This window comes from Gossypium hirsutum, chromosome D09 (genome assembly GCF_007990345.1).
Source record: "Gossypium hirsutum isolate 1008001.06 chromosome D09, Gossypium_hirsutum_v2.1, whole genome shotgun sequence".
NCBI classification, from domain to species: Eukaryota; Viridiplantae; Streptophyta; class Magnoliopsida; order Malvales; family Malvaceae; genus Gossypium; species Gossypium hirsutum.
The window spans coordinates 46,493,648-46,513,702 of NC_053445.1; the positions used below are offsets into that span (position 1 = coordinate 46,493,648).

The window sequence follows — 20,055 nt, forward strand, 5'->3', positions numbered from 1 at the left end:
TACTTTTACGATTACTAATAAATTTCCGTTCTTTAGTTGTTTTCATTACTGCTTGTTACTGTTGCTGTTGCTGTTGCTGCATGCTTTAGTAAACCATGATGATGATGAAATGAAAAGGCCATATTGATTGCCCAATGCATATATAATTTTCTGGTCCCACCCGCTACACAAACACTATCTTTTTGGTTCAATACTACACTAACACTTTCAGGGCAACATCAAGGGATGGGCTAAAATTAGCACTACCTTAATAAAAGTGGATGCAACTGTTGTTATTAGCTTCATGATTAATATTGTAATTTTTAGTAGTTTTCTTGGTGTTTTAAATAATGGCTGGAGGACGTTTTTGACTGTGATCTCGAATACTAAAATCATGTATACCTTCAAAAAAGGGATTTGGCATGTTGATGCTTTGGCAAATTTAGGGAGTCATTTTCAGCTTTGTAGCTCCTCGGATAATAACTATTGTAATGATCTTATTTCCTTTTGTGATGAGCCCCCTCATGCCATCAAATTATATGTGTTGGAAAAGGTTTATAGATCTCCTTATATGCATACTATTATGTAATCATTGATGTTAACACTAGTTCCTTTATTTAAAAAAAAAACAAGGCAGTATAAACATGCTAGTTCCTTATTCTTGTTAGTGACAAAATTGTCCATTTTCATTTTCTTTTAAAGGAAAAGAAAACATCACCTTTAGTTTCATGCAAGTTGCATAGGTGAAGCACTTTGGGCTCCTTAGTATAATTTATCCCTACCTTAGATTGTGCTTGGTAAAATGAAAAAAAGAAAAGAAATTAGATTTCAATAATATATGTTTTCTCTGAAAGGATAAAGTCTTGGCCTAGCAACACGCCAATACCCATTGTATCCAAGCAAGAGTTGGTGTAAGGACGGCAACATCTCAGTCACTTTTTTTCCTTTGTAACCATTATACTCGAGCTTTATTTTCTTTTCACTTTTTAACTCCCTTTCTTTTTATATTTTTATTTTCATTCAACCAAGCATGTTTTAAGTCGTTTTAAGATCACACTGATCCCATTCTTACACCCCATTCTTCTCTAATCTTAACTTTTATTTCCCAAACTTTGATTCCTCTTTCCTCAAGCCATTCAAATATCATGTCCAACGTATATTTGATAGTATAAAAGTTTAAATCTCCAAATATATATAAAAAAAGTTATTGTACTTATCATGTAAGGAGCCCACTCTAGACTCTCATTCACGTATAAATATCCCCCTCTTCCAACATTATAGGACACACGAGATCAACTTTATAGTCCACTCTTGCTCAAATACCATCCTAACATATATAAACCACCATCTTTAATAGTTCTACCACCACATATGGTGTGAATCACCGCCATCTTTATTGGTTTTTCGCACTATCTACCGTAAAACCACGTTCATTATCTATAACATGATCTAAAGATTGTATGATGATGTTATTTTGATATTAGATTCCAACGATTGAATCTCAACTAAACAGATCTCTCCCAATTCGTGGCCAGAAAATTGTTAATGGTGTATTTTTGGGGATAATGGCAAGAAATATTTTCGTGCTTTAACAAATTTGCATGTAGTACTTATAGTTTCAATTTGTTCAATTTAATGCATGTGCTTTTTTAGTATTCCGGATTAATTATTGTCAGAAATTGAAAACCCCCATTATCTTCAATCATTCATATCACACAAAATGGACAGGCTAAGCTTGTCATTGGCAATTAGTAAAAGATTAATCCAAGAGTTAAAAAGGTAAAATTTGAAGTTTAATTAAAAAGAATTATCTGAAAATCTACACATAAGGGTGAACATGAGATACCATTTGTGCAAGTGACATTTCCTAGAGATGAGACCTCGTCAGAATAATGGTTCAGCCCAACCACCCAATCTACTTATTAGTCCAAAATTCCATTGGGCCAAACAAAAATGATTCGAACACCACAACTATCCCTTAAACAACAAAAGTGCTGAACGAACGGGGTAGAAAAGCCTAAGCCAATTCAGAGAATCCATTTAATTTAATGCTTAGCTTCACAAAGTCGTCCCAAAACTAAGGCCATTGCCCTAATGACACGGTCCATCCTCCACCCAGTAATTAGGACTGTCATCGCTTCACATCACAGGGACAAGAAAATTTATGACGGAAAACAGGAAATTCCAAGTGCTGAAAAATGGTCCCACATCTCAGTAATGACAATCGAAAACAAGCATTTATGGAGTTATTGTCACTCTTTGTCCCGCGGGGACTATGACCCTTAATCACGTTGAAAACCAAATCCCAAACCTCACATATTTTCTATGATGTACCTACCTCTGTTCCAACATTTTTATATCAACAAAGTTATTGCTTTGAAATCTCGTTCCACTGTCACCTTCATGCTTATCTCACCTACAGAATTCAACACTGGACATTAAAAACTTTGATTGGACCTTACAAGGAAAAAAAGGAAATGCAATCCTCTAGCCTCTAACCCCACTTCTTAAGTCATCGTCCTTTTTTATCCCTAAAATGAAATTGTCATTATGTTTATATATTATATCAGCATTAGATAAGCTAAGATAATGAGGGAAGTAAGTCGTGTGAGTGGCTAAAACTCACTTTTGCTGCTTTCCCTTTAATATTTGCTGTGCATTCAAAAAGCTTTATTTATGAACATGACGTCTTTGATTACTTGACCCATGAATGCACTCCAATAGAGATGCAAAAACTGAAAACTGGGGCCTTTTTCGGTCAAAAAATATCCTTAGCAGGCAACAAAGTTCAACATGAAATTGTCTTCTGCCAAAGTAGTAAAGGGGATGCGATGGTTGGTTGGTTTCCCTCGTATTCACGCCAATGCCCACACTCCCATATTCAAATAGATTCCCTCTTCTTTCTTTTTTCATGTTTGAAAAATGGGCCAATCTCTCAACCAATCTATTTCCAGAACAGGATCAAGAAATGGCCAACAAAAGAGAAATAAAGTAGGCCCTGACACCACCTCAAAACCAACGCTGATAAGAAGAGTATCGAGTGCTTGTCTCCCTGTGTTCCCTTCCCTTCCTACCTTCTGCTACTCTCTTTATTTTTGACCAACCCTGCACCCCCCCTTTTTTTTCCTCTTTGCTTCCCTTTCCCTACCTTCCATTTTCTCCTCTAATCTTCTTAATCTCAGGTTTAATAGTCTTATAACACTCTATATGGTTGTTTTCTTTCTTCCAAAGAAGTGGAATTATGAGCCAATTATGACAAACAATGTCATGCCGGTATTTGATTTTTTTGGGGGGGGGGAGTTGGGTATCAATAATTATAGTGAAAATAAACAGCAATTATATTTATACATTCCAATACGCCAGATGCATGGCTCATGCATTTAGATGTGAAAAAAATTGAAATGCTATGTTGAAAACCGTAATTAGCCCCTGCAGTCAACATCTATGAACATTATTAATACGCATTTGCTTTGCTCACCCACAAATTAAATTCCTCTGCCAATTACTCATTTCAATGACAAATCCTATCCTATCCCATCCCTTGCTTCAGTATTCTCCTTTTTTTTTCCTTTCTCTTTTCAGTTTTCACTTTATTCACAATAATTCGTCAATAAATTAAATACCCCTCTTAAACCTTAACAACTGCCCCTTCTTCCTTGTTCAAAGTTTCACATATCAGAGTTCCTTTCTCTTTTTCTCCTCTAGAATGTCGAGAAGAACAATCAAGCGAGTGAGTTTCAGTCCTGACGTCAGTGAAAGGCCTAAGCTGTTTGTGAAACATGGAGGCAGCGCCACAACTAGAGGAGGTAACCGAAGAAGGGTGGTTGTTGGGATTTTCACGTTTAGGCTTGTGGAAAGGTCAAGCTTTTCACCAGCAAGTTTTTTGAGACATGTTGGGGCTAAAGTTGCAGGCGCTTTGCGTTTCGTATCCATTCGAGGGAACTCTTCGCGTAAAGTTTCTTCTTCCAACCTACCCAGGTCTCGATCGTTGGCTGAATCTATCGACTCACATCGTGCTGAAGCTATTGAAGACTGCATCGAGTTCTTGAATTCTTCTTCCTCTTTGTCAAGGTCAAACTCGGTTACCACATGTTCTTGCTAGAAATTTGAGTAAAAATTTATATGTAAATGAAAGGGAAAAAGTAAAGGGATTCCATATAATTCATTGATCGCTTAGTTTCCAATATTTGACGTAGAAAAACACATGCATATCTATTCATTAGATGGTTATTAAAAATCATTTGCTACCATAAATTTTCATGGAAAACCATTCTATCGCTGGCTACGGCAGAGGGTTGAGCTTGAGGAAATATTCCAAAGGAAAAAGTCAGTGTTAGGACCCTTGAAAGCTCAGTAAAATACCCCACTTGGTTTCTCATTTATTTCAGTTCTTTGGATTTTAAGATTGTTTGGACAAAGTCCACCTGATTATGTAGTTTATAAAGGATTGAGACTAGAGAGAATTACAAATAAACTCTTGATAGTTTCATAACATGAATAACTCATATGATATACTATGGGTTTAGTTCAATGATTTAAACATTAGAATGGAAATCTTAACTTTGAATCATGATTTCTTACAAAAATACAATGGTCATTGTTTGGAACAAGATGCCAAGGGATTAAAGATGACGGATGGTTTGAGGGACAGAGAGGGCATAATGAGAGAAGAGCACTCCACTTCCTTTTCATAGAAAGAATGTAAATTGTATATAAAACAATAACAGTAATCATTGTTTCTACATTAAAAACTCCCATCTCACAATGGATTTACCCTTTTTTTTTTAAATTCAAGCATCCAAAGAAAGCTTTTCAAGGTCTCGGATACCATGACTGGAAGTTTTCTTCATCTCAAGAGCTCTCTTATAAGGGGGGGCAATGGGAGGCTGAACAGGATCCAAACTCTGGTAAGTTCCATCAGCAACTTTCGGCAGTGGATATGAACGGTCAGAATCGTACCCGCTTAGGTCCCCGCAAGCTAAAAATGGAATATAAACCTTATTTGGTCCTTCTAACCATCCACTACTGCAATCTGACAAATGAATAAAGGAAACAAGAAATACAATAAAGTATAAACCATTTACTAAAGAAAGAGGATTATCCAAGTATCTCAAAATCTTAAGTAGGAAATCGGATTCTTTGGCAACCATGATGTCCGTTTACCTAGATCATCTCCACCCGAGGGACTGCCAACCATTTCCAAGAGACGATGCAAGTCTTTTGGATTGAATCCTTCAGGTGGTGAATAATTCTCACAAACTGCAAATGCCTCTGTATTAGAAATAAGACAAGAATTAGCCACTTTCGACTTAACGTCAAGTTGTTTAGAAATTGCTATGAAGCAATAAAATCCAAAGAGGGTAAATGAAAGGAGGTGAGAACTAGATATAACATATAATGTCTAACTGCCCCTGCTTATACATAGCAATGTAGAGCATTCCACAGGTTCGATTATAATGCATGAGCCAATGTCTCATATACACCAAAGGTAAAAAACTATGTTGCTAAACAAACTTAAAAGCGTGAAAGATAAAGTCAGAAGATTCTAAGGATAATACAACCAATATATCAAATATGTTCTAAAAAGAGAAGGAACAAAAAAACAAACTGATGCAGCTGCCAAGGAGAAGTACATGTATGATCTACACATGTTATTCCTACCTATGCTGGAGTTTCTGCTGCTTTTTGGTTTTGCAAAAGTAACTACAGGGAAAAATAATTTCAGCTGCAAGAAAGAAGAAAAAAAAGGAAAGAGAGTTTATCAATTTAAGGTGTTTGATATTGAAATAAGCTTTGTTACTAAATCTCACAAAACTTAGACACTAAAATTAAGTGTTTTTGGAAAAACTTTACCTGGCAATACAGAAGACTTGTATCTTTTCCACGAAATATTTTTGCAATGAATTTTCCGCCTGGTCTAAGTATATGAGTAACAATTGTTAAACCCTGCATTAACATGCAAAATCATAAACAAAGACCGGCAAATTCAGGGAAACAAAAAGAAAGAATAAGATGTAATACACAGTAAAACTATATTATCAAGTTTTCACAAATGGTAAGATCTTGGTGGGAGTGGCCGTATATGATGAGGCGTATCACAATTCACATCCATGCACATCACACATCCAGAATTATTCACAAAACTGAGTTTCTCATTACAGATGCAGATCAACACAAGGAATTAGAACACTTACGGCGAGAATGAGTTGGGACTGAACAAATTCATCCATGTCATGAAGACCAGTTACTGCAAATCCAGAGAGAATAAAACAAGCTTAAGAAGCTTAAGGGGACAAAATAGAAACAACCAAAATGCTTTAGACCGTAGGCTAAGTTAGAAACCCTAAATATTGTTTTACCATCAGGAGCACCATCGCACACAACAAGATCAGCCTTACAGCCATCAAAATGTCTAATTACCTGCAAATGACTCAAATAAATAACAAATGAAATTGATGTCATATATACACATTCGATAAACAATATAGGGTCAAACAAATTAAACCTTAGCTCCAAAAAGTAAATCATATATATGCACTATCCATATTTTCTAACCATTTCACGATTCTAAAACAAGCACAGTGAGTACTGAATCATCTTAGATTTTAGAAGTGGATCAAGGTTTCCAATTTTCATGTAATTATCAACAGAATATTGGACCTAAGTAGAAAGCTAATAATTAAGACTCAACATCAAAACAACATGCAAACACTCCACTGAAGTAAAGAATTTTGCCTATAATAAATGGTTCTGTCCCAAAGCACTTTTGGCATTCAGGGATTCTCCTAATGTGACCATCCAAAATACAAGCATGGAAAATTTCTAATTATCATAAACTGGAAAGGCAGGTTAAAAACAAGTCAATTAAAATAAAAAAGGAAGTCCTCACCACTTCAGCTGTCCGGGCATTAGTTATATCACCCTGCACTTGGATTACGCCTTCAATTGGAGCCATTGGCTGCAAATCAATGGCTACAATTAGAGGAAGCTCACCATCCCTGCAAGTTATAATAAAGTTAACGAAAAATGGTAGCAGGAAATTAAATTTCAGGTGCAAAAGGAATGAGCAGGCAAAACCAAACTACAAGGTGTGTACTTCAGCATGCCTCCTAATTCCTTAAGCAAAGAAGTAGACACTAAACGCATGAATCAGGCAAATATAAACCAAAAAGTAAGCAGAAAAAGAAATTACTTTGAAACGGGTGATTGCTTCGAAGGAAGATACAATTTGCGGCTCAAAACCTGTAGGCATTATTAGCAAGCATGTTAACAAAGAAGACTAGTTACTTAAAAGTAGCCGATCGGGTTATCATCACTAAGTGCGTGCAAACCTGACTCCAGCTACCAGGGGCAGCACATAAATCTACCACGCGCTTAACTCCTACACACCAAAACAGAATCAAAACCAATGAATTCAATGTTCTACGCATGTATTTATGCATAGACATATATAAGAGAATTTGACCTTCAAAAATATTGAATTCTTCGTCAATCTGGAGAAGCTTAAAGGCACTCCGAGCACGCCAACCTTCTTCTTTTGCTTTCCGATAGTAAATATCCTGAATATCAAACAGCTTACCCTTGTTAAAAGTTGCAAAAATCACTGAAAATCCCAATAAAGAAATTAATACGAAAAAAAAAACTCACCCTCTTATCCCTGGAAGCTTTACCCATTAGTTTCAAAATATGATACGGTTTCTTTTTCTAAATACACGGAGGAATAGGGAAATTTCTTAGTTCTAACTTCAAAAACCCAGCCGTCGAGGTCGAGGTCGAGGTCGAGGTCGAGGGCTTTACAGTAAAAAGGGGGTGATCTGACAATCAAGAAGGAAAAGACTGGGCAAAACTACGTAGCCAGAAAAAGATAATTGGGCCGTGAAACAAGAAAAGGTTGGGAATGGAAACCGGTTCAACAAGCATGGGCTTATTTGCCTATTAAGCTATAACAAAAAAACCCACTAAGTTTGATCGAATAGACTTGTTTCCTTTCTTGGAGTGCCTTCCCATTCTTTTTGTAGTGATGTATACTATGCTTCAACTCCATACAGACTGTTTATAGCATAAACATAGTATATACCACTAATAGAGTCTGAATCACCTTACTGTCTCAGTAAAATTACCTTGAATTTCTCTCTGGACAGAAAGGGTCCTTAAATGTCTGTACAGATTTACTGGGTCTCTTTTATGTACGGTTACTGTACTCCCTTTTTATTTTAATTGGATGAATGGGGATTCTTTTTGAATACTGTCTTTTTTGGAGGACTGTTTGCTCAATCAAGTTTGTGTGGAGGATAGGCCAAAGCATGTACATGGTGTTTTCAATCATATTAATCGATTCTTGCTATAAGATTATCTAATAAAAAGGTTTCTGATTTTATGGGTCCAAATATCCTTTTTGTTTTTCTTTCAATAAATTATGCGAATGGTGAAGTAATTGGGTTTGGAGCTTCCACTCATTTTTTTCCTTTTGAGCAAGTGGAACTCAGAAGTTCAAAAGAGCCCTCTTGGCATACAAAGTAGATTTATCTATTATAAGCAGTTGTTGATTGGATTGTGAGATGGATTGAAGCAAACCCTATTGAGTAAACACTACTAACAACTCATGGATTTACTGATATAATAAATGTTGAGTCCATGCATTAAACAGGCCGAATTTAAGAGCTGCTGCAGTTGTGGGACTGCTTGACAGTGTGGCTAACATAACGGTGCCAGATTTGGAGTAACTGCAATGCAAGCTCAATTCTTTTTCTGTCATGGCCACGTGCATTATTACTGAATGAAAAGCAACACCCAAAGTTGTAATTTGAATATTAGGCAGGGGATCTAGAATTCCAACTGTTTGTAATCAAAGGTGGGGGAGAACATGGGGATTGGTCCCCATTTTCCAGGATGGACCACTCCATTTTAGATCAAACCAATGGTTTTTCTAATATTTTTGTTTAGCACTGAAGTAAGCCAAATCTGGATGTTTGTATATCACCCAACTCCTGGAATTCATGAGTGGTGGCCGTATTTATTCTTCTGCTTAAACAGTGGGAGAAATTCAAGCAATAAAATTGGGCTGGTGGGTGGAGACTGGAGAGGTAAGGGAAGATTCTGGTTTATGAGCTAATTTTGGAGACATTAATGGTCTGGTTTGGTCTATGGCTCTATACTAGGTCAATAAAACAGAGCTAGACAAGAAAACTAGTGTCCTGCAATTTCAACAAGTGCTGGTCACTATTCTTTGGCATTGAGACAGAAAAATTCTTATGTAAACTAGGTTCTAATTCAAGCATCTCACCCTAGCAAACAGGGAAATCAAAGGTGAAAAAAGCAGGTTGCAATTGCAGTATTCATCTCTCAACTTGAATTGAGGTTGGCGGCCCATTAAAAATAGAAAAAAGGAAACGATTTTAGTTCACCTATACCATCAAATCCATATGCTTAATCAATTCCGTTGACTCAAATGCATTGAATTTTATCACCTAACTAACTAACTAGGAGCCCGCAGCCGTGGCTTGATGTCTTCAACTTTATTTAGTAAACAATGAAAAGATAAATGTAAAAAAAATATCTTCATTACCGACTTTCTCATTAGAGGTAGATTGTATTCATAAGCTATTTATGTTTTAACTTGATGATTGTTTTCCTTCGTTGGAGATTCTTGAAGTTAAAAGAAGAAGAAGAAGAAGAAGAAACAATCACGTGACTCAAATCAATGCAGCGTCACTTGCTCTGTATCTAATCTCTGATAAGTCCTTATCGAGCCAAGCCAACCCTTAGGACCACAAAACAAAGCCAACATCTCATTTTCATCAATTCATCAAATGGTCATCACCAAAAACTACGGTGATATCCTAGAAGAATGAAGATGCAGAAAGATAGGGTAGCAATAGCAGAGAGCAACCAGTGACATTAGGCATTGGCCATTAAAACATTAAAGATTTGTATGTATTCAAATTACTAGCAAAATATACATATTTGTTATTTTTATAACTAGCATCACAAACAATTTTTTTATTTGTAAGACAAAGTTTTAACGTAATGAAAAACAATGGCCAAATTAATATAAATCATCTCTCTTTTTTTTAAAGTACTTGAGCCTTTTCCTTTTCCTTTTCTTTCATGGATGGAACCCGACCGTCCGTTCCTGCAAGCATGGCATACTTGTCCTTCCTTGTCAAGTTGGTGCACTCAAATCCCAATGTCCCAGCCAGCACCCTTTGGATGTAGTTTGCAACTTCAATGGCTGATTTTCCACCTTTGCAAGTAAGCTCTGTAGGCAGCTGGTTCAAGAAGGTGATCTCGTAAGTAGGCATGGGATTCATGAATACAAAATAAGGATCCAACAATTTGTGTCCCCGAACTGTTGTCCCGTGGAAAACTGTTTGTTTAGTGTTGATTGCGACCGGCACAATTCTATCAGTGAGTTCAGCGAACAGTGCACTGAATCTTAGCAGAAATGGTTCTCGGCAGGTAGTCCCTTCAGGACAAATAACCAAGTCACCTTCCTCGAGAAGGCGCTTGATGTCGGCAGCATCTTTTTCTCTTTCTCTCGATAATGCAACGGCCCGAATAGGCGAAATAATTTCAGTGAATTTGCTAATACTATAAGTAACACAACTGATTTTTCGGCCTAAGGCAACCGCTGTGACAACTGGGTCTAAAACTGTTCTATGGTTGCAAACAAAGAGGACTCCACTTTGGCCTTTCCTAGGTGCTGGTGGAGGGGTACCCTTAACAATCAATTTGATCCCCAGCAACCTGTAATTGTATCGAGCAATTCGCTCCGGCAACGGGATGTTGGTGTAGACCCTGAGTAGGGAGAGGATGAAGCCTATAGGAAGCCATAGGAAGGTCAACAGAGCAGCCAAAGGGGTTGGCCTTTGGACTAGGCGGCCCTCATGAAATATAACAGGGCTTAGAAGCTTGTTCCTTGGCAATGGTTCGCATTTGGTTCTTGGCACCATATATCCTTCCTGTACATAAACAAAATCAATGTAAAAAATGCCAATCAATTCCATAAGTTTATTCAATAAAACTTGAAACTTTTTGGTGTTCACTTCACCAACAATCATCTAACCATCTTGCCATGCACATGTTAATTTTTTGTTTTAATTATTATTACAGAGTTAATTCAAAAGTATTAGTACTATATTTATGACACATGTCAGTTTCATGTAAAAGCACTTTTCCTTTTCTTCTTATTATTAATTGGGAGACAACCCATTGAAAACATCACGTGGATGGCGCTGCTGCTTGGAACAAATGGATCATGATTTGTATAAAAACTAGAGGTACAAAAGAGTGGTTATGGCACGAGAAAGTTGTGTTCTTAATTAGAAAATTAATTGAAGAAAAACTGGCTTGAAAATTGAATTGCAATTTGTTCTTTGATAATCTTTTCAGCAAAAAGAAAAAAAGCTAGAGGAGAAAAAGCTTTCAGGATTAGGAAAGGTGTTGGGTAAAGGTAAACGTAAAATTAGGAGTATGGAACACTGTGGACCATTGAAGTATGAATTTTGTAACTATAAAAAGGCAATAGCAATCTAAAGATCTAAAGGGACAGGCATCTCAAGCAAAAACATTATTGGATCATAAACGCTCTCACCAAACATAATCTCATGTTTAAGGAATCTGTGTTAGACCCGATATTAAGAAACCATTTGTAAAATTGTTCAAATATGGCAGTGAAAAAGAGAAAGAAATGAGGGTTTAGTTAGTGAGACTGAACCTTGCATAATGACATGAAATCATGGTCGGTTTCTCTGTCTCCTAGCCCCAAATCTGGCAAGTTGGTCCCGAATTCTTTCAAAACGGCAGCCCTTTTGTGTTCTCCGACGAGAACTCCAGGTTTAATGGCAAAACCAGTTGCCCTGCCAGATTTCGTCACTTCCAACTCTGTTCCAATAACCTTGTCAGCTCCTAAATATGTCTTCGCAAAGGGTTCCACCATGATCCTAGGACTCGCTGTAATAATGTATCGTTTGCCAAAGGAGCTGAAAACTCTCCAGCTGTCTGGATGAACATCCTCGGCATAAAACTTGGGCAAGACCGACCTCGAAACGAGCTCAATGTCTCTAACTTTTAGCCCGGAGAAGGTGATGAAAATGAAGGTATTAATGGCTACGGACTCAGAGATGAACAAGTACGTAAAGTACACAAATGGAACGGATGTTAACAGAACAAGTGCTCTAACAAGGCTACCAGCTTCAAGAGCAACAAGCATGAAATAAGGAAAAGCACTTTGTGACACGAGAAGGGTCCCATCTAAATCCGCAGCCACCGTCTGATTCGATCTTCCGTCGCTGCTACATTTGGAAATCGGTTCGAAACAACGGTAAGCCCCCATGATTATGGAAGAGAAGTTAAAAGATAGCCTTAGCCTATTGGTTTTTGTCAGTAATGTCGAGAAAAGAGAAAGGAGAAAGGGGGCTTTAATAGGATTGGAGAAAGATGGCAAATGGCAATGATATTGTTGAAGCTATTCGTTAGCTTTTATAATTTAATAAAAATAAATAAATAAATAAGCAATCTAGTTGAGACTTTGAAGGATACGAAAATGAAATGTTTCTAATTAATAGATCCCTCGAAAAAAATGATTATTATTGTAGACTTGTGATTAACCTTTTCCACGACAAAAAGATTATATGCATAATATATATTTTACGTACAAATTTGGGCAGTTGAGTGAGAAGAGGGGTCCGTCCGAGTAGTTGGAAATCAGATGCCAATATCCACAGGGTCATTCAATTAGCCTATATTTTAGTTCTCGGACGCCGCCCACAGCCGCTTCACCAAAGCTCATATTTCGGCTCTCGATTGCTGCTAAATTTACCGTACCCTCTTTAGGTTAAATGAAATTTTCATGGTTTTCAAACTTCTTTCATTTTTAATAATCATTAATGTTTAATTTCGAGTTTGGGTTGAGCAGAAAGTGACCAATAACTAATTACCACGTGGCTTTAAGTTCTCAAATTAAAAAATATATATTAGCATGTGGTGACAAAATAATATAAAAAAAAAGAGTAAATAAGACATTAAATTCAATTAGATGTGGGGGGAGAAAAACAGCAGGATGAGGCTTCAGCAGTTGAGCCAACTGGAGACTGGAGGTGCTTGACTTTTAATTAATGCAAGGCTAACTAAATGGGCTTTATTTTCATTATCTTTTCTATATATTTCCGAGATATTATTTTATTTAATCTTTTTAATAATCCTGTTATAGAATTACTCATAATTCCTCCCCAACGGTCCAACCCATAAATGGGAAGATGATGCATTTCAACGCACTCGAGCTAAAAAAATATCGACTATTTTGCTTAATTTTTTAAAATATCAAAAATATAAAATTATTTATTAAAATGCGTTTTCTTTTTTTGATTTAACAAAACTTTGCTACCTTTCGTGAATGGAGAGAGTGCATATAGAGACTTGCCTTAAAATAAAATAAAAAATTTACTTTAAATTATAGTTTGGTCTCTCAAAAATAATAAAAATTTGATTTAATCTCTTTTAAAAATTATAAAAATATATGTGAATACAAATACAATAGTAAAATTATATTTTAAATTCTCATAAAAATATATAACTCAATCTCGATTCCCCAAATAAAATTTCACCTAGTGTCCATTTCCCCATACATTTTTTTGGGTACAATGCTTAAACTTGGAACTTTGGTTTGAAAATTTGGATTTGAATTTCATTTGTTATGTAAATGATAAGAATGAAATGTATATATTATGGATAAATTAGTTGGGATTCAATCTAATATATATTAGAAAAATGTAAAAATATGGATTTATTAAATCTAAAAATATTTTTAGGATTTCAAATTCATTACTAAATAGTTCTCTAGCAAATCCATGAATTTGAGATTTACATTATTTTTTAAATTCTAATTCTAAAATCCTAGTTCCCAAATGTTATTTAAATTATATTTTTTTTTATAAATTTAAAATAAATATGTTTGATTTTTATGTTCGAGGTTCGTAATATGTGCCTTACCACACCACTTGATATTTATTAATGTTATATGATATACATTTAATTTAATACATTTGAAGTGTTGTCTTTTTTGTGAAAAATAATTAATTTCGTTACCAACTAAATTAAATTTCTATTGTCTTATTGTAACTTAAAACAGGCATTTTCAGTTGAACCTGTTATGGAAATTTATAGACCTCGAAAAAGTAGGTAAAATTCCAAGGGGGTTAGATATTGACATCAACCAACTTCCACTCCTCTCTTGTAGCCAATAAGAAAGCGATTAACTAAAATAAGGTCATCAAAACAACATCTAATTAAAAGCAGGATTTTGTGGTTGAAAGGTAGGAAAGTTTTAGCCTTTTATTTTTCCTATCTATATTTTATTTTATTGGGTAAACTGTGAAAATGGACACTAATTATTCCCATGTTTCTGTTTTGGTTATTTAATTTTAAAAAATTTCAATCTAGGCACTAAACTTTGTATCTGTTCTTGTTTTGGTCACATGCCGTTAAATTGATAACGTAAATAATAACATGACGTTTTGTCTAATTGGTATAATAACACATTAGTCATCAATACTTACATATTCTATCAATTTGATCCTAATTCTAAATAATTCAATAAATTTAACTCTTCACATTTATAAATTCTATCAATTTGATCCATGCACTTCCTAGCCAAAGCTTTCAAAAAGCTTTGACAACAGAGGCCTTCCAAAACTCAAAAAAAAAAAACTTCTTCGATTGTGCAAATATAACATGCTTTACAAGGTTTATTGATGATTGAACTATATGGAGATTTTAGTTTCTAGGTCATTTAAATTTCTACTTTTTCTTGTATTTGATGGTTACCCAATTAAATCCATTGCTCAAATATAGGTTCTTTGTTATTAGAAAAACTGAAAAAATAGAATTTTTGTTGTTAATTGATTTTATTTTGTCTGTTAAATCATCCATAAAGAAGAACTGCAACTTTGCTATTAATTATTCTGAATTTTATTGAATTAATTAGTACCCACGGCTAGATTTTATGTTTCAATCCTGGTTTTTTGAATTTGGACGTTTAGTGGCGATCCGATTGTTTGGTTTCTAAGCAATAATATATTTGCACGTATTATTTATTACATGTTATATTTGCACAATTAGAAAATATATTTTTTTCTTTTTTAGGTTTTACAAATTTATAAACGTGGAATGCATTTGTTTTAAAAGTTGAAATTGTAAATGCGAAGGGTAAAATTTATAAAATTATTTAGAATTAAGATTTGATTACTTGGTGTCTAAGCAATGATATATTTGCACATGTTATTTATTACATGTTATATTTACCCAATTGAAGATTTTTTTTCTCTTTTTTGGGTTTTACAAATTTATAGATGTGGAATGTCTCTGTTTTAAAAGCTGAAAGCTTTGGTTACGAAATTTGAGAATCAAATTGATAGAATTTGTGAATGTGAAGGGTTAATTTTTTTGAATTATTTAGAATTAAGATCAAATTGATAGAATATGTAAGTATTGAGGACTAAATATGTTATTATACCAGTTAGAAAAAAGGTCATGTCATTATTTCTATTATCAATTTAACAGCGGATGACTAAAATAAGAACGAATACAAAATTTAGTGCTTAAAATTAAGTGATTAAAACAAGAATGTGATCATAGTTGAGTGACCATTTGTATAGTTTATCTTTTTTTTTTATATACAGCTATGTATATTTTATTAAGTTGCTCCCAAGTCCCAACGACTCGTGTGAACCCCCCTCCCCCGTTTTATATAAGGGATAGTAAAATAAATGACCCATCTGAAACCATATATTTTAAATTAGGTTACATGTTATTATAATTTTGAATAACATTATTATAATTAAAATAAAATAGTGTCATCGGTTAATTGCTTTATATTAATAATGCAAAAAAATAACCTATTTAAAAAAATATTTACCAATTTAGTACAAATTATCCTATTCAACATCCAAGAACAAACTACTCTTGGGAGGGTAAATAATGCAAATATTTTGCATAGAAACAAAATAAAATAATAAAATAATCAAGATATGATGAACGAGGGAATTGGCAGGGTCTCTAAAATGAAAAAAAATATATTTAAATTTTTTATTTTTTTTATTTTAAATTAATAAAAATAAAATTACATTTTAATTTCTTTAAAAATGATAAAAATATAAACTATTTAAATGATAAAATTATATTTTACTATCATAAAAATTAAAATTTAATTTCTAACTCCCTTAAAAAAAATTCCCTTCACCTTGGCTTGCTTCATTTCTATTACCAGATCAAGGAAAATCCATGAAAAAGCAAATGAAAATAGTCACTAAGTGCTTTAGAAATTTTAAGATTTTTTATTTTAATATTTGTATTTAATGCATTAAAATAGACTGAAATTTCCAATTTATATATTTGTTTGTAAATAATATAAAAGGAAAATGTTATGCTTAATGATATTTGGTATTGGTTAAGGTGATATTAACGAATTTTCTCTTCGATTCAATAAAATTAATACATTAAAAATAAAAATTAATTAATAAGAAAATAAAACTTTATTAATAAGGTAAATTGTAATAGTCATCCAACTACTAGTAATTTTTTTCTTCAACCAACCGTGAAAAATCCTTTTTTATCACCTAACTATCAATGCTTTCCTTTTTTGATCACTCAACTATTCAATTTTGTCTTTTTTATCATTTGCTCACTAGTAGTGGCAACTTTTAAATCTGGCATAATAATCACTTTAACCCTTAGCATTTATACATTATGTCAATTTAGTCTTGATTCTAAAAAATCTGACCCTCAACATTTACACATTATATAATTTGATTTTTTTTTTACAATTTTGCTTGACTCTTTCACCTAAAAAGCAAAACAATAAATAAATTATAAGCTAAATTTGATTGAAAATATTCAAAAGATGGAAACACCTAAAATCCAAGATAATAATTTTTATCTTTTCTTATTCTTTTAAAATTAATCATCAATGTCGTAAGAAAAGCAAAACTGGAAAAAAGAAGAAGAAGACATAATGACTTTTTTGGTGTTAAATTTAATAAAAAAATTTATTATCTTCTAAGATTGTAAATATAGTTTTAAATTATTAAATGAATTAATTATTTTTCAATTATAACCATTTTAAATAGGTAATAAATTTTATTCAAACATAATATTTTATTATTATGAGCAAATATAACCTAATTTTGGTCTAAATTTACTAACAAAATTAATTAATTAATTAAATGCATGGACCTAATCGAACATGTTAAATGCTTCAAATAGGGACATAGTTACATAAACAATATGGAACTAGCCCATTATTCATTTCCCTCAAATGCCAACATTTTCCTCTCTAGATTGGTGTCACCATGCGAATACCCATGGACACTCGTTCCCTATATAGTTTATTTTAAATTATAGAGCAAATATTTGAGGTAAAAATATGCTTGCAACCTCTATATAATTTCTACGTTTAGGGTTGGTGAGTCAGATTTTTTTAAGAAAATTAGTGACTTAAATAAAAAAAACTTACTATTTTGTAACTTTCTGAAATTAAATGATTAAAATGAAAATCTATAAATAGTTAAGTGATTTTGGGTGTAGTTTACCCACATTCAAATTATATATAATCATATAATATTTTAATAACACAATTAATGACTAATTAGTAATGTTATAAAAGAATTGACTTCTAGAAACAACGAAGAAACCAGAGGTGACAAAAAAAACATGGGAAAAATAGAAGAGTGGGAAGGCAAAGAAAAGCAGAAAGATGTGATTATAGAAAGAAAAACAAAAATTAAGGCCGTGTGTTTAAACCAAAATCCTTCAACGAGAAACTGGAGCTTAGCGTTTCCCATGAAAGTTGGCACGAAAGCATGTGTGGGATATTAATTTCTAGAAACAATCAATCATAAGCAAATGACAAGGCAGAGGTCAAAAACTATCTCAAATTTAAAAACACCAAAAACCAACAACCCTCAATAACTCTAAAACTCTTGTAAATCAAGAAAGATTTGCTTAGACAAAGCAGTCATGGATTTAGTTAGGTTAAGCCACCGGATTTAAAAAACAAATTGCTTTTGGTTTATACTAATATAGTTTGTATGAAAAAGTTGGAAATTAGCAGCCCAGGATATAATTTGTATTAAATTAGGAATGTTCATCGCAACTAACACAGCGGCCTAGTTCGGGAAGGTCCATTTTCATTAATTCTTTTATATACAATGTTGACATTAATTTGTTAGGTCATTAATGTATATTATATACATATTTTTTTGGATAAATATAATAGAAATATTTGTTATTTATATGATGTAAGTTAAGGCCTAAGGGTACATGTGGCTTTTTGCATTTGGTCTTACCTAATTTATCGGCACTTCTTCCAAACCCATTTTTCAGTACAGTTGATCATAATACAAGTAAGGAGTATTATTAAGCAGTTTAATTTATAAAATTCCATAAATATATAAAATAATATAGTCGGATTCAACGGCAAAGGAAGAGGGGCATTCCGCAAACATTTTTTTTTTTAACTATTATTCAACTTTTGAAAAATGATTCTTTGAATATGTTTATGAAAATCCATGAATTCAAAAATAATAATTTTTTATTTAACCAATTATCTTTTTTGGTTTCGCCCTTGATTAAATAAAAAATTTATTACATTTTAGTAACTTACGTTATCGTTTTGTTATGAAGTAGTCATTTTGTTGTTAAGCTCCGTTAACAACAATTCTAACTGGTTGTCTAAATGAATTTTAAATGCCAACTTAAATGTCCAACTGGGACGAGAATAGGTTTTTAATTAAAAACTTTAAATTAATTACACCTTAAACTGAAAAAAAATTGTTTGTCTTCTTTTTCTTTTAGTTTTCTTTTCTATTTTGATAGAAAAAATTAGTCTCATTCAAGTTGGCATTTAAAACTCATTTAGACTGCCACGTAGGATTGCCATTAGGGAGGTAACGGAGCTTAATGATAGAGTGGCAATTTCGTAACAAAACGATAACGTAAGTGACTAAAACGTAACATTTCAAACATAAGTGATTTGATCTAAAACAAACAAAAAAATAATTATTTTTATAATTTAACCTAATTATAAAATAGGTATAAATTATTAATGGGGGGAATAATTTAGAATAAGACATGCATGTCCTTAATGAGATTAACATGAATTCAATTGACAACAGTAACTTAATCATGTTATTTAAGCCTATCTTCCTTCAACATATACATGTGTAAATCACACGTCAATCAGCATTTCATTCTAATGTCATGTAAAAGAAGAAAGTGAATTAAATGCGGTAGAAATAGACATCATTTCATTTCTTTTTTGTCGTTAAACACATTATTTATTTTTATGGGAAAAGAAACTTTCTAGTATTTTTTCCTTCTTTTCTTTTTCAAGCAATTTCTTAAAACAGAAACTACTTTTTTTTTTTTAGAATAAAGTGAATTCGTTATCACGGTAAAAAACACAACAAAAAAGTTAAAATTCAGTCCTAGATACACTCAAGTTCTAGAGTCTTTCCGTAATGGGCACATTAGAAGCATCTATAGAAAGGAGATCATATAAACATAATAGAATACTGAAATGCGTATTTAATAAGGTCACCTTGAACATTGATTAATAGGCGATAATTTAATTTTTAAATTTTGATATTTCAATCATTCATATTATATGAATTTTGAAAAATCTCTTATATATATTGGGTTAGATTAATATAGATGTGAATTGTCATATAAATGCCATATTAGCAGCTAATTATTTTAAAAAATATATAAAAAATATAAATATTTAAAAACAATTAATTGCTTACATGGTATACAAGTAGATGTCACGTTAACAAAGTTCACAGACAGATAAATAATAAAAATTCAGGAGTTGAAAGAGGCGAAAATTAAAATATAGGGCTAAAATAACTTTTTTAATAAAGTTAGAGGACCAAATAAGTCATTACGCCAAAATAAATAAATAATCTAAATTTACGTACTAAATGATACATTAAGCAAGTGCATTTATGCTAACATTGAAGACGTTGTGTGTAATATTATCATGCTATTTAACCCTAACAGTAACAAGCACCACAAGCATGC

General features: G+C 32.9%; 3 protein-coding genes across 3 annotated transcripts; 1 reads left to right on the forward strand and 2 right to left on the reverse strand.

The window, feature by feature from the left end:
* Positions 1-2,702: 2,702 nt before the first annotated feature.
* On the forward strand, positions 2,703-4,135 carry LOC107890977 (josephin-like protein). The gene has a single exon (XM_016815589.2). The coding sequence runs from the start codon at positions 3,686-3,688 to the stop codon at positions 4,079-4,081; it is 396 nt and encodes a 131-aa protein (XP_016671078.1). The 5' UTR covers positions 2,703-3,685; the 3' UTR covers positions 4,082-4,135.
* A 506-nt stretch (positions 4,136-4,641) lies between these two features.
* On the reverse strand, positions 4,642-8,272 carry LOC107890976 (putative tRNA (cytidine(32)/guanosine(34)-2'-O)-methyltransferase). The gene is made up of 11 exons (XM_016815588.2): positions 7,627-8,272; positions 7,445-7,538; positions 7,311-7,360; positions 7,172-7,221; positions 6,869-6,977; positions 6,339-6,399; positions 6,174-6,226; positions 5,833-5,925; positions 5,641-5,704; positions 5,143-5,250; positions 4,642-5,011 (listed from the first exon to the last, which is right to left on the reverse strand). The coding sequence occupies exons 1-11, from the start codon at positions 7,651-7,653 to the stop codon at positions 4,770-4,772; spliced, it is 951 nt and encodes a 316-aa protein (XP_016671077.1). The 5' UTR covers positions 7,654-8,272; the 3' UTR covers positions 4,642-4,769.
* A 1,618-nt stretch (positions 8,273-9,890) lies between these two features.
* On the reverse strand, positions 9,891-12,580 carry LOC107890975 (glycerol-3-phosphate 2-O-acyltransferase 6). The gene is made up of 2 exons (XM_016815587.2): positions 11,696-12,580; positions 9,891-10,940 (listed from the first exon to the last, which is right to left on the reverse strand). The coding sequence occupies exons 1-2, from the start codon at positions 12,311-12,313 to the stop codon at positions 10,050-10,052; spliced, it is 1,509 nt and encodes a 502-aa protein (XP_016671076.1). The 5' UTR covers positions 12,314-12,580; the 3' UTR covers positions 9,891-10,049.
* Positions 12,581-20,055: the final 7,475 nt, after the last annotated feature.